The 14,557-nt window shown below is 37.5% G+C and overlaps 1 protein-coding gene across 3 annotated transcripts in view; it reads left to right on the top strand.

Annotated features, from left to right (window-relative positions):
* Positions 1-14,557, top strand: part of GALK2 (galactokinase 2) — a 142,361-nt gene that overhangs the window by 3,545 nt on the left and 124,259 nt on the right. For all 3 annotated transcript variants that reach the window (XM_024116899.3, XM_024116895.2, XM_055088241.1), the window contains exon 2: positions 11,091-11,179. In XM_024116899.3, coding sequence (XP_023972667.1) covers positions 11,091-11,179 — 89 coding nt within the window. The remainder of the gene's footprint in view (positions 1-11,090; positions 11,180-14,557) is intronic.

Here is a 14,557-nt window from a genome sequence, read left to right as displayed (position 1 = left end):
TTTTTTTTGCGGTACGTGGGCCTCTCACTGTTGTGGCCTCTCCCGTGGCAGAGCACAGGCTCCGGACGCGCAGGCTCAGCGGTCATGGCTCACGGGCCCAGCCGCTCCGTGGCATGTGGGATCTTCCCGGACTGGGGCATGAACCCGTATTCCCTGCATCAGCAGGCGGACTCTCAACCACTGCGCCACCAGGGAAGCCCAACACATTCTTAATATGAAAGATTTGGATTATTTAGAAGTGTATTCAGTAAAGCCTGAGAATCGCACAGTTCTTTTTCTCGTAATCTGATTCTTATCCTGCGCTGCCAATTCTCACTTCCCTTCTTAGAAGTTTGTTTTGTTTTGTATCCTTGTAATATCACTGTATTCTTTTGGTGTCATTGTATCTTTATAATTTCATTGTTAACATTTTTTTTGTGTGTGGGTTCTTAGTTCCCCGACCAGGGATGGAACCTGTGCCCCCTGCATTGGGAGCGCAGAGTCTTAATCACTGGACCACTAGGGAAGTCCCATTGTTAACATTTTTTTATAAAAGTTGTATTATATTCATATAAGTGGAATCATATTTGGTTTTCTGTAATTTACTTTTTTTCACTTAATAATATTTCTTAGAGATTCTGGTATATCACTCCATACAGATATATTTCACTTTTTAAGGGCTGAGAGTATTTAATGGTATGAATATCATTATTTAACCACTCAATTATTAGAGTGTACATTTAAGTTGCCAATTTTTCACTCACAAACAGTGCTGCAGTAAAAATCTTTATACATTTATCCTTGAACATTTTTTATGTTTCTTTAAGCTTGTTCATGAAAATGGAATCTATGTCAAAGGTAATGCACATTTAAAATTTTGACAGTTTCAAAAAATAAAATGTTAATAGTTGCTGCCAAATGGCCCTGAAAAAAAAAAGGATGTTATTAGATTGTTTATTTCTTGTTAGTTTTTAGGAACTCTTTATGTATGTATTTTTTGTATGAGTGTATATATTTTTGGATAAACTCATTTGTTGTTTTATGTATATTATATATATTATTCCCAGTTTAGCAATTTTCCTTTGACTTTAGATGTTTTTTGTTGTATAGACAGTTTATATTTTATGTAGTATGTTACAGTATTGAATGATAGCACCCTTGTCTTGATTCTGATATTAATGGGAAAACTTCTAATATTTTTGTCATCAAATATGGTGTTTGCTATTTCTGGCAAGTATCCTTTATTAAATTAAGGACATGTTCTACTAGCATGTTAAGAGTTTTTTTTTTAATTTAAAATTTTATTAAAAAATCAGGAATGGCTATTTTATATATATATACATATATATGCATATTTTGAGAGGATCATGGAGTTATAGAGTTTTCCATTTTATTCTGTTAGAGTAATGCATTTAATCAGCATATTTCCTGGTACTCTCTTTATGTTCCTGGAATAAGCTCTGGTCACATATATTATAAAATAATGTATGTTGGATTAAATTTACCAATATTTTATTTAGAGTTTTGTACCTATTTTCACAAGTGAGAGTAGCCTATAGTTTGCTTTTGGGGGCTATTTTTTTAAAAAAATTATTTATTTTTATTTATTTACTTATTTTTGGCTGCGTTGGGTCTTCACTGCTGCACGTGGGCTTTCTCTATTTGCAGTGAATGCGGGCTACTCTTCGTTGTGGTGCGCGGGCTTCTTATTGCGCTGGCTTCTTGTTGCAGAGCACGGGCTCCAGCGTGTGGGCTTCAGTAGTTGCGGCATGTGGGCTCAGTAGTTGTGGCTCGTGGGCTCTAGAACGCAGGCTCAGTAGTTGTGGCACATGGGCTTTGTTGCTCCGCGGCATGTGGGATCTTCCAGACCAGGGCTCGAACCTGTGTCCCTTGCACTGGCAGGTGGATTCTTAACCACTGTGCCACCAGGGAAGCCCTTGGGAGCTATTCTTGTTATGTGTTAGCATCTGGCTTATACTATTCCCAAAATGAGATGGGAAGGCTTTCCACAGCTTCTATTGTTAGAACCATTTATGGAAAAAAAAAAATCAGTTTTTAAGGTCTTACAGAACTAACTCATAATATTTTCTGGGCCTTGTTAAGGGGATTATTTCCAACAACATTTTATGTTTCTTTTTTCTGTTTTTCTGTCCTGTCAAAATCGATGGGGGAGGGGGAATTTTAATCCCTCAATTTGGGCAGTGAGAGCTTACTTTTGTGGGCTCCTGTGTCCTGACATGTTACTGTCATTGTTTGAGCACTTCTTTACTTTCTGGCACAGCAATATGTTCCAGGATTGTATTATACCCTCTCTGCTCCAGCTCTGGCATTATTTCTGCAAAGAGTTCTGATTTCTTTTGAAACCAAGATCTGAGCACTAGGGATGCTCATTGCTACTGGGATGTTAATGCTTCTAGGCCATCTCAACCTTTCACTTTGCATATTTCTTATAACAAAATATTTCTGGAAATCACTTGAGAAAAATTTCTAGAAACTATATTCTTTTTTAATAGTTTCATATTACTTCATTTTGTAAATAGTCCATACCTTATTCAAACATTCTCCTATGTAAGAGTGTTTAGGTTGTTTCTAGTGTTTTGCAATTGCAAACAATTCTGCAATGAATAATCTCATGAATATGTATTTTCATATTGCTGGAGAATACCTTCAGGGTAAATTCTTAGACATAGGATTGTTGGGTAAAAATTAGTGCCAATGGGGGCTTCCCAAGTGGTACAGTGGTTCAGAGTCCGCCTGCCAATGCAGGGGACATGGGTTCGAGCCCTGTTCCGGGAAGATCCCACATGCCACGGAGCAACTAAGCCCGTGCACCACAACTACTGAGCCTGCGAGCCACAACTACTGAGCTCGTGCACCACGACTACTGAAGCCTGTGAGCCTAGAGCCTGTGCTCCGCAACGAGAGAAGCCACTGCAATGAGAAGCCCACACACAGCAACGAAGAGTAGCCCCCGCTCACCACAACTAGAGAAAGCCCGTGCACAGCAACGAAGACTCAACACAGCCAAAAATAAATAAATAAAATAAATTTATAAAAAAAATAATTAATGCCAATGTATTTTTGTTAGATATTGCCCAATTCCCCTCCAAATGTGTTGTACCGATTTGCATTCCCAACCCAATGTAGAAAAGTGCCTGTTTCCACAGAACCTCACCAACAGAATGTGTTGTTACTTTTAAATTTTCACCATTCTTACAGAATCTTGGTGTAGTTTTAATTTGCATTTCTCTAATTTCATGTGTTTAAGGTCCATTTATGAACTACTGTTAGTATGGATTTTCTGTTCATATCTTTTGCACATTTTTCTATTTGGTTTTTGGTCATTTTTCACTCAGTTTTTGAGTTTTTTAAGTTGAAGTATAGTTGATTCACAATAGTATATGAGTTTCAGGTGTACAACATAGCGATTCAATATTTTTATAGATTATATTCCATTTAAAGTTACTACAAAGTAATGGCTGTATTTCCCTGTGCTGTACAATATATCCTTGTTGCTTATCTATTTTATACTTAGTAGTCTGTATCTCTTAATCCCATAGCTCTATCTTGCCCTTCCCTTTCCCCACTGGTAACCAATCCTTTGTTCTCTATATCTGTGAGTCTGTTTCTGTTTTGTTATATATATTCGTTTGTTTTACTTTTTAGATTCCACATGTAAGTGAAAGTATTTGTCTTTCTCTGAATTATTTCACTAAGCATAATATTCTCTAGGTCTATCCACATTGTTGCAAATGGCAGATTTCCGTTCTTTTTCTGGCTGAGTAGTCTGTTGTGTGTGTATGTATGTTTGTGTGTATATATATATATATATATATATATATATATATATATATATCACATCATCTTTATCCATCATATTCATCAGTTGATGGACCCTTAGGTTGCTCCCATATCTTGGCTATTGTAAATAATGCTGCTATGAAAGTAGGTTATCTTTTCATTTTATTGATGGTTTCTTTTGCTGTGCCAAAGCATTGAAGTTTAATTAGGTTCTGTTTGTTTATTTTTGCTTTTATTTCGTTTGCCTTAGGAGACAGATTCAAAACAATATTGCTACAGTTTATGTCAAAGAATGTTCTGCCTGTGTTCTGTTCTAGGAGTGTTATAGTTTCAGAGTTTTTTTTTTAATGTAAAGAATATATCTGTAACATGTTGTAAATATTTTCTCTTAGTTTGCTAGTTTTCTTTTGACTTTGATTATAACATTTTCTGCCATGTAAATGTTTTAAAAAATCTTTATATAGTCAAATTTGTCAAGTTAAAAAAATTGCCTCAGAATTTTGAGTCATAGTTAGAAAACCTCTCCCCTATGTTGAGTTATACTGAAATTCATTTGTTTTCTTCTAGTGCCTGATCCATTTGGAGTTTATTCTTGTGTAAGAGATGGTCCTAATTTTATCTTTCCCAAAAGTTTAAGCAGTTGTACTACCACTGTTTATTAAAAAGTTCATCTTTGCTTCGTGATTTGAGATGCCACTTTCCTCATATACTAAGTTTCTGTATGTACTTATATCTATTTCTGAACCTTTTATTCTACTGAAGTCTGCTTGTCTATATATGTGCTAGTACCTCACTGTTGTCATTACAGAGGCTTTATAGTATGTTTTCATGTTTGGTAGGGTTACTCCATCCTCACAGTTGTTCTTTCTTAATGTTTTCCCCAGTATTCCTGCATATTTGTTTTCCACATGATTTTTTGTATCAACTTGTCTACCTCTATAAGAAAACCTTGTTGGTATTTTTTTGTGGAGGGTTGCATTAAATTTATAAATTAACTTGGGAATAACTAACCTTATGATGTTGGGTCATCTTATCCAAGAACAAATGATGTCTTTCCATTTCTTTGAGTCTATTCTGTGTCTTTCAAGAGTGTTTAAAGCTTTACTTAAATAAATTTTGCACATTTCTTGTTAAATTTATTCCTAAATATTTAGTGTTGTTGCTATGAGCAAGGTTTGCTCTACCATTATAGCCCCAATTGGTCATTGTTTTTGCACATGAAGGGTATTGATGTTTGAGTATTCATTTTATATCCTGCTATATTTGTGAATTCTTTATTATTTAAGTTGGTTTTATTTATTTATTTTAAAGAACGTGAAAATCAATTCCCAGCAGTATCATGGATGAGCTATCTTTTTTTTTTTTTCGCGTTACGCGGGCCTCTCACTGCTGTGGCCTCTCCAGTTGCAGAGCACAGGCTCTGGACGCACAGGCTCAGTGGCCATGGCTCACGGGCCTAGCCGCTCCGCGGCACGTGGGATCCTCCCGGACCAGGGCACAAACCCGTGTCCCTTGCATCGGCAGGCGGACCCTCAACCACTGCGCCACCAGGGAAGCCCTATTTTTATTTTTAAAAAATTTATTTATATATTTATTTTATTTTTGGCTGTGTTGGGTCTTTGTTGCTGCGCATGGCTTTCTCTAGTTGTGGTGAGCGGGGGCTACCCTACGTTGCGGTGCATGGGCTTCTCATTGTGGTGGCTTCTCTTGTTGCAGAGCACGGGCTCTAGGCACGCGGGGTTCAGTAGTTGTGGCATGCGGGCTCAGTAGTTGTGGCTCACAGGCTCTAGAGCTCAGGCCCAGTAGTTGTGGCACACCAGCTTAGTTGCTCCATGGCATGTGGGATCTTCCTGGACCAGGGATTGAACCCATGTCCCCTGCATTGGCAGGCGGATTCTTAACCACTGTGCCACCAGGGAAGTCCCTAAGTTGGTTTTATAATTGATTCTCTGGGACTCTCTAGGCATCCTACTATATTATCTCCAAGTAGAGATAGTTTTACTTCTTTTTTGATTCTTGATTTCTCTTGTCTAATTGCATTGGCTGATACCTCCAGTATTATGTGGATTAGATGTGGAAATAGTAAAACTTTTTGTCTTGTTTTTGATCTTAGTGGAAATGTCTCTAGAATTTCCTCATTAATTAGCTTTGGATTTAAGACTGAGATATATGTAATCATGTTAAGATAAACACCTTTGGGAATAAATTTTATTGGGAGCTTTTTAACACCTATGGAAGTAGTCCTATAATTTTTTTCTCCTTATATTTATTATGATATATTATTTTAATGGATTTTCTTAATATGTTCAACTTTGCATTCCTGGAGTTAATGCCAGTTGATATGAATTATTTTCTTAATATGGTGCTGCCTCATGTTTACTAATATTTTGTTAATTACTTTTGCATTAATATTCAAGAGTGACATTAGTCTGTAGTTGTATTTTCTTGGACTATCTTTATCTGGTTTAGGTATCAATGTTACATTTGCTTCATAACAAGAATTAGACCACTTTTCTTTATTTTTCAATGCTCTGGAACAACTCATGGAGTATATGGGCTATCTGATGTTCATGCTTGGGTAGAACTCTCCTGTAAAACATCTGGGTTTAATGCATATGTGTGAGGTGGTTCTTTGATGACTTTATTTCTTCTATGGAAATGGATCTGTTTTTATAAATTGTATTTCCTTAGGAAATTATCCATCTCTTTAGGATTTCTGTTGTGGCCATACCACAGAAACAGGATGGACCCCCACCCAAAAATTTGGTTTGGTTGTTGAGACTGATAATACCACATGAACAAGAGGGTATGAAGAGTTTATTACTCACATAATGAGGCTTTCTGGGGAGGGCAGAGCAGGCCACCCAAGCTGGCCAAAAACAGCTTGAGAGAGCAAGGAAAGGAGACTAGCTTGAGGTTTTTGTAATGGTTAGGAGATGGAGCTGGTGTGCTGTGGTTTGGTTGGTGACAAAAGAGAGAGCACCTGGGCTTTTTTATCCAGTTGCTTGATATGAGGCAGAAGGGGAAAGAGGGCGAGTTGAAGCTCAAAAGCTGTAAGTAAACATCAAAAAATGGAGTCAGTTTCTTTATTACAGTTTAAATTTATTTGGATAGAGGTCTACAAAGTAGTCTCTTATGACTTTAAAAATTTCTTTTGTTTAACGTTATCTCATCCTTGTTATTTCTTATTTTGTTTATTTATGCTTTATCAGCCCCCATTTTCTTAATTCATTAGCTAGTGGTTTGTCTATTTTGTTAATTTTTCCCCTAAAAACCTAGGGTTTAATTTGTTAACCAGGTCTACTGTTTTTCTACTCCCCATATCATTACTTTCTACTTTTGTCTTTTTGAGTCTTTTCTTATGCTTTCTTTTATTGATGTGACTGATATATTTGATTTCAACTTAGTCATTTTATTTTATAATTATGTGTTATAATGTAGTTTCTGTGTTTATTTACTGGTTTATCTATCTGTTTTTGAAATTTCTTTGGTAGTTAGGAAGATTGATATTTTTGTTCTGTTGGTTACTTTTGTATTTATATATCTTTTTAATGCCCTGAAAAAGCAAGGGACTTTTCTTACTTAATCTTTTACTATCTGCTTTGTCAGTTTATTTTTTTCATTGAAAAACATGAACCTTTTAAATAATTCTATCTAGAATCTGATGGACAAATAACCTAAGTTGTTTCAACCCTCTCAATAAAATGGAAGATACAAGGCAGAGAGCATCAAGATTTATCAATAGCATCATAGAAATCACCCTAGTGCTCTAATAGCGTTTCCAGTCCTGATGTAAACTAAACATTTAATTACTTACCATCTTTCATTGCTTCTGGTGGATTCTTATTCATATGCTGCAGAGTAGAAACAGTACTGAACCAAGGAATCAGGAGATTATAACTGCCATTTACTGAACAAGTACTTCATGCCAGCCCTAGGCTAGACACTGTTCCTACAATACCTTATTTAGTCTTCCAAATAACTCAATTCATATTTCCACCCCATATAAAGGTGAATGAGGTTAAGGAATTTCATCATGTAGTCGAGAAGGGGTTTGAGCCCAGGTCTGCCTCACTACACAGGTCACAGTCTCTTTGGGGCACTTTTTTTCTAGGAGTTTAATAATACTTTTTCATATGCCTGTGTCATAACTTAAAAAAAATTTGTTGCTTTGTCATGCTTAATGGTATCCTTTAAGTTTTTGATTGCCTATGTAGCAATCAATGAGTTTATTTTCTTCTTGTACACCTCTCATTTTTAAATGGATGTACTTTTTCTTTCTAGTGGTGGTTTTAGATTAATCTTAGTTTGCTCTTTTCACTCAGTTTCTTTTTCCAGTGGCTTGCAGTGTTTTGCATCTTTCTTTCTTTCATTTAAAGTTTATGCATTCTCTTCTACTTACAATAAAGGTACAGTTGTCTAGTTATAATAAAGAAATAAAAATATCACTTATTCGTTCTTGTTTTAAATTGTTTTGGAGGATATATGGGGAAAATCAGATTTAGGCAGCTATCATTATCCACATCTACCTGGGAGTCCAGTAAATCTATCTTGAATGATGTGCTAGAGGTATCCATTGTTATCTCCCTCTCCACATCTTCTGTTGTCATCCACAACCTCTGCTGAAGGAGTGGACCCAGGTGATCATATTTGTAACTAAAGCAAGTGACCTTGTTTATATCAAATAGCTTTTCCTTTTTGGCCAAAAGTAATTGGACCAGGATGGATACATGACCTATATGCTGCCAACCAGATTATCTTTTTGAGAATTTGAATTAGGGACACAGAGACTTAATCAGATAATATAAGACATTGAAGCTGTTGAATCTTATAGACTTGAGGACACAGTGTCATGAAAACTGAAGGGATGGAAGAGCAAAAACTCAGAGGCTCACAGAGGCAACTGGAATGTGAAGAGCATTGAGCAGAGGGAAATGGTGATGGTGGGATGAAAGATGGAGGGATGAAAGAATGAGACAGGAAAGAGAGAGCCAAGCACACAATTTAAATAGAGTTTTTGGGGGCAGAGCACGACCGCTGCTCTGGTGTGTTGAGGGGGAGAGGCAGCCACTGAGGAAAAAAAAAAAGAATGGTTCATCTGACCTAGAGCATGGACATGCCTACAATCCAATTTTGAGCATGCACAAATGGACAACAGTCTGAAATAGTGAAGCAATGAGAAGGAAGAAATCTGGATCCTTGAATGACCATCTGGAGTGGAGCTACCCTGCCAACTAAGACTTCATGTTTGTATGACAAATACAAGACGTTAACGTCTGGCTGGATGTAGAATGCTGATGAAGAAAATTCCGCTATAACAGCTCTGGCTTCCTGGAGAGCTCAAGGTAACGGAGTAGAAGAATGTGAGCTCACCCCTTCTTACAAGAACACCAAAATCACAACTAACTGCTGAACAACCATTGACAAAAAAATAGTGGAACCTACCAAAAAAGATACCCTACATCCAAAGACAAAGAAGAAGCCATAATGAGATGATAGAAGGGGCACAATTGCAATAAAATCTAATCCCATACCTGCTGGGTGGGTGACCCACAAACTGGGAAATAATTATACCACAGAAATTCTCCCACAGGAGTGAAAGTTCTGAGCCCCACATCAGGCTTCCCAGTGTGGGGTTCCAGCAATGGGAGAAGGAGCCCCCAGAGAATCTGGCTTTGAAGGCCAGAAGGGTTTGATTACAGGAATTCCACAGGACTGAGGGAAGCAGAAACTTCACTCTTGGAGAGCACACACAAGGTCTCGTGCGCACCAGGACCCAGGGGAACAAAGCAGTGACCCCGTAAGAGACTGGGCCAGACCTACCTGCTAGTGTTGGAGGGTCTCCTGCAGAGTCAGGGGCGTGGCTGCAGCTCACGGTGGGGACAAGGACACTGGCAACAGCAATTCTGTGGTGTACTCACTGGCGTGAGCCCTCCCAGAAGCTGCCATTAGCCCCACCCGAAAGTCTGTAGGCTCCATTGCGGGGACACCTGAGGCAACACAACAAACAGGGAGGGAACATAGCCCCACCCATCAGTAATTAGAGTTTCTGATGGCTGTCACAGTCCTAGGAGGTCATCCTGAATAACTTCCAAGAATATTCAATGTATCTTTCTATCATTATAATAAATTTCCTTTTTTCTTAAATTTTTTTGGTGTGATTTTATGTTTCTTGTAAATAATCTTTAAGATCAATCATTTAATTAATGAATGTCTTGAATATAGTAGGTCTAATAAATATTTACTGTCTTGGTGTTATTACTCAGATACAATATACTGTGGGACTACAAACAGTGGGGGGTATTCATAGAAGTGACTTGAGATGATTTAACAGTGTAAAATTATTAAATATAAGCATTTTTGACCTGGAAGGGACCTATGAGGAATATCTTGTTCAAATGCTCTAATTTTACAGAAGAGGGTCCAAGGGAAAATGATTTGCCAAACTTTGGCATTGAATTAGAACACCCATTGGAATTAGAACTGTAGTCTCCTGATATCCAGTCTAGTTTTCATTTGACTGTACTGGGTTGAATAGCATCCCTCCTAATTCATGTCCACCTGGAACTTCAGAATGTAATATTATTTGAACTAGCATCTTTACATATGTAATCAAGTTAAGATGAAATCATACTGAATTAAGGTGGGCCCTAATCCAATAAGCTTGATGTCCTTACAAGAAGGAAAAACAGAGTCACAGATAGAGACACACAGAATTCCACGTGATGACATACGCAGAGATTGGAGTGATACAGCAGCAAGCCAAGGAATGCCAAGGATTGATGGTCACCATCAGAAACTAAAAAGAGGCAAGGAAGGATTTTCCCCTTTAGGTTTCAGAGGTTCATGGTCCTGCCAACACTCTGATTTTGCCTCTACAACTCAAGAGACAATAAATTTCTGTTGTTTTAAGTTACCCAGTTTGTGATACTTTATTATGGCACCTCTAGGAAACTGATACACTACTCCATGCTATTAATTTTTAGTAGAAAGAGATTCTTCTCTGAATATCATTGAGAAATTATCCAGAGAGTTAATTCTGTTGAAGCAAAGAATTTTTTTTCTGTTGTGTACATCAGTATTAAATTTTTTACTCTTCTGTGTGCTTAGCTATACTCTTGTGTCACTTAGTGGGTTACAGTATTGTTTCATCCTGGGATTTTCAAGGAAGTATGTCAGTAAAAGAGTTTGCTTTTATTATCTTTAAAGATAATTAATGGTGGTAGGTATATGAAATGTGTGTGTGTGTGTGTATCTTATGGGTTTTTCTATTATCTGGATATTCTGAAATATTCTACTCTTGTTTTCAGATTGCTGAAGCTAAAAGAGATGTTTAATTCTAAGTTTGGATCCGTTCCCAAGTTTTATGTTCGAGCACCAGGAAGAGTCAATATCATAGGTATTTCAAAAGTTCCTTCTCTTAATTTTTTCTTCCTTTGGTAAGATCCAAATTTTTGTCAATACATCGGGAGAACTAAAAAAACAGAATGTTTCATATACATCTACTATAGCAAGATAAGTTTTGCATAAGGAACACTATATTTTCATCTTTCCCAATCCATGTTATTAATGTTAATTTTGTCCATTCATTTTTAAAATTTAGAAATTTGTTGAGACCCAGTTATTTTCATGAGAGATGGACAGATTTTTCTGTGCTGCAGGTTAAGTTTTTAGACTGCAGTGAGTAATTTTGATGGTTTTATATTTACTCATTGGATTAGAAGAATACAGGAAAACCGAATAATTCCTTGCTTTTAAAAGTGTGGTGACCTGAAGAGTGAATACGTTTTATCAAGGGAAAATGGGATGGGGAACTGAGAAAAATCCAAATCAAAGGAGAATTAAAAAGAAAACTTTCTGTACTGGAAAGTGTAAACATATAAAAAAGTAGTTGGAATAACATAATGAACTCCCATGTGCCCAAAATGTAGCTTCAATTATTATCAACTCAGGCAGTCTTATTTTGAAGTAAATAATGGAGGATTTTTAAAAATATGAGATGTTTGAGCATGGTTAAATGAGGTGGGGAGGGGGAATTGAGTAAAATCAGTGGAGAGAGACAGGTCAAAGATATCTGAAAAGGGAGGAACTGATGGAGCAGGATTCCCAAGAAGGCAAGAAGGGCTGGTGTCTGGCATAGGAAGAGGGCCACTTTGACTCTTTTTTAACAGAAGGCAGGGAAGAAAAGGATGCAGGTTGATGCAGGTAAATGTATAATTTTGGTACAGAAGGTTGAGGGAGTTCTTTTGGGGGAGAGTTGGAGGTGTTGGAAGTTTAAGGAGATGGCAGAAAGTTTGAAACAGCTTTGTCAAGGATGGGAGGAGAGGACTGGGAAAAAAAAGTTTGCTGGGTAACACTGAGATCTGGTTACAGCAGGAGACCATAGAATTGTAGCAGTACCAATCTGCAAAGTTGTTCATTTTTCCCCCTCAGCTAGTCTAAGTTGCCTGTGTTTGATCTAGGTTTGGGGTTTTGTTTTAGATGGAGGTTACAAGAGAATGACATCAAGAATTCACCGATATTGTCAGAAGGGTAGGTGAAGTAATGAACCCTGGAATCTACGCTAGGTAGAAAAAGAAGGAAAAGTAGGAGGGAACCTATAGGGTAGAAAGGGCAAAGAACTGACTCTGAAGAACAGGTGATAGGATAAACGGAGTAAGAGAAAAATGGCAGGATGGGAAGTTTTAGTAAAGAATTTGATATTTGAAACAAAAATTTCACAGGTAGAAAAGTTCCAGGTGATAAGAAGGTCTGTGGTCATTACTGGATTTGTCAAGTCCATGGAAGTAGATAGCTGAAGCAGAGAAGAGGTCATGTTTTCCAGAGGTGAAGGGATTAGGAAGCTGGGGCCTTGGGCTGGGTTGTTTACTTGGATGTTATCCAGGCATTGCAGGACTGGGATGGAGAGGGTGGCATGAGATGCAAAGGTCTTCAGTGAGGAGCAGATGTCTGAGAGTCAGAAATGAAAGTGATGAAGACGAGAGAATGTGGTATGAGCCTCCAAGGAAGAGGACAGGAAGAAATCCTGGAAACAACAGAGTGGGAGGAGGTCATCAAGAACTCCTTGCTATTGTGAGAGGACTGCAAAGAAGCAATATCCTCAGAGGAGAGAGAGCCAAGTTTCACTTAGTTTGGGGAGTAAGCGTTCCAAACTAAGGTATTTTCTGAATAAGTAATTCTTATTCTAGTAAATGTATTGACTATTTTCTGATTTTAAAAAAGGGGGGATTATGTTCCAAGGTACTTAATTAGTTAGTGCTTGGGATGAAATGAATTTCAGTCTTTATTAAAAGCATTATTATATTTTCTGTTAAAATATCCAAAATGTAATCATGGTTGTTATCCTTACTTGCCAGTAGTTCATGCTCCCTCCCTGCCCCTCACCCTGGATGTTTCCATCAGTTTTCACAGAGGGAGGAATCTTCATTCTCAGAAGGCTGTCATTCACACTGTAGCCTTCCCAACAGAATCTGGTGGCTCCCTAGAGTTCTGCTTACTTATTTATTTATTTAAATTTTTAAATTTTTTTAACATCTTTATTGGAGTATAATTACTTTACAGTTGTGTGTTAGTTTCTGCTGTATAACAAAGTGAATCAGCTATACATATACATATATCCCCATATCTTCTCCCTCTTGCATCTCCCTCCCACCCTCCCTATCCCACCCCTCTAGGTGGACACAAAGCACTGAGCTGATTTCCCCTAGCAGCTTCCCACTAGCTAGCTATTTCACCTTTGGTAGTGTATATATATGTCCATGCCACTCTCTCACTTTGTCCCAGCTTACCCTTCCCCCTCCATGTGTCCTCAAGTCCATTCTCCACGTCTGCGTCTTTATTCCTGTCCTCCTGTCCCTAGGTTCTTCATAACCTTTTTTTTTTTTAGATTCCATATATATGTGTTAGCATATGGTATTTGTTTTTCTCTTTCTGACTTACTTCACTCTGTATGATGGACTCTAGGTGCATCCGCCTCACTACAAAAAATTCAATTTTGTTTCTTTTTATGGCTGAGTAATATTCCATTGTATATATGTGCCACATCTTCTTTATCCATTCATCTGTCGATGGACACTTAGGGTACTTCCATGTCCTGGCTATTGTAGATAGAGCTACAGTGAACATTGTGGTACATGACTCTTTTTGAATTATGGTTTTCTCAGGGTATATGCCCAGTAGTGGGATTGCTGGGTCGTATGGTAGTTCTATTTTTAGTTTTTTGAGGAACCTCCATACTGTTCTCCATAGTGGCTGTATCAGTTTTGATTTGCATTTCTCTAATGATTAGTGATGTTGAGCATCCTTTCATGTGTTTGTTGGTAATCTGTATATCTTCTTTGGAGAAATGTCTATTTAGGTCTTCTGCCCATTTTTGGATTGGATTGTTTGATTTTTGATATTTAGCTGCTCGAGCTGCTTGTATATTTTGGAGATTAATCCTTTGTCAGTAGCTTCATTTGCAAATATGGAGGCTGATTCCTCCAGCTCTGTTTTTCTTTCTCAAGATTGCTTTGGCTATTCGGGGTCTTTTGTGTTTCCATACAAATTGTGAAATTTATTGCTCTGGGTTTGTGAAAATTGCCATTGGTAGTTTGATAAGGATTGCACTGAATCTGTAGATTGCTTTGGGTAGTATAGTCATTTTCACAATGTTGATTCTTCCAATCCAAGAACGTGGTATATCTCTCCATCTGTTTGTATTATCTTTAATTTCTTTCATCAGTGTCATAGTTTTCTGCATACAGGTCTTTTGTCTCCTTAGGTAGGTTTATTCCTA

Source organism: Physeter macrocephalus, chromosome 11 (genome assembly GCF_002837175.3).
Source record: "Physeter macrocephalus isolate SW-GA chromosome 11, ASM283717v5, whole genome shotgun sequence".
Taxonomy (NCBI): Eukaryota; Metazoa; Chordata; class Mammalia; order Artiodactyla; family Physeteridae; genus Physeter; species Physeter macrocephalus.
This window is presented reverse-complemented; position numbering and strand designations above follow the sequence as displayed.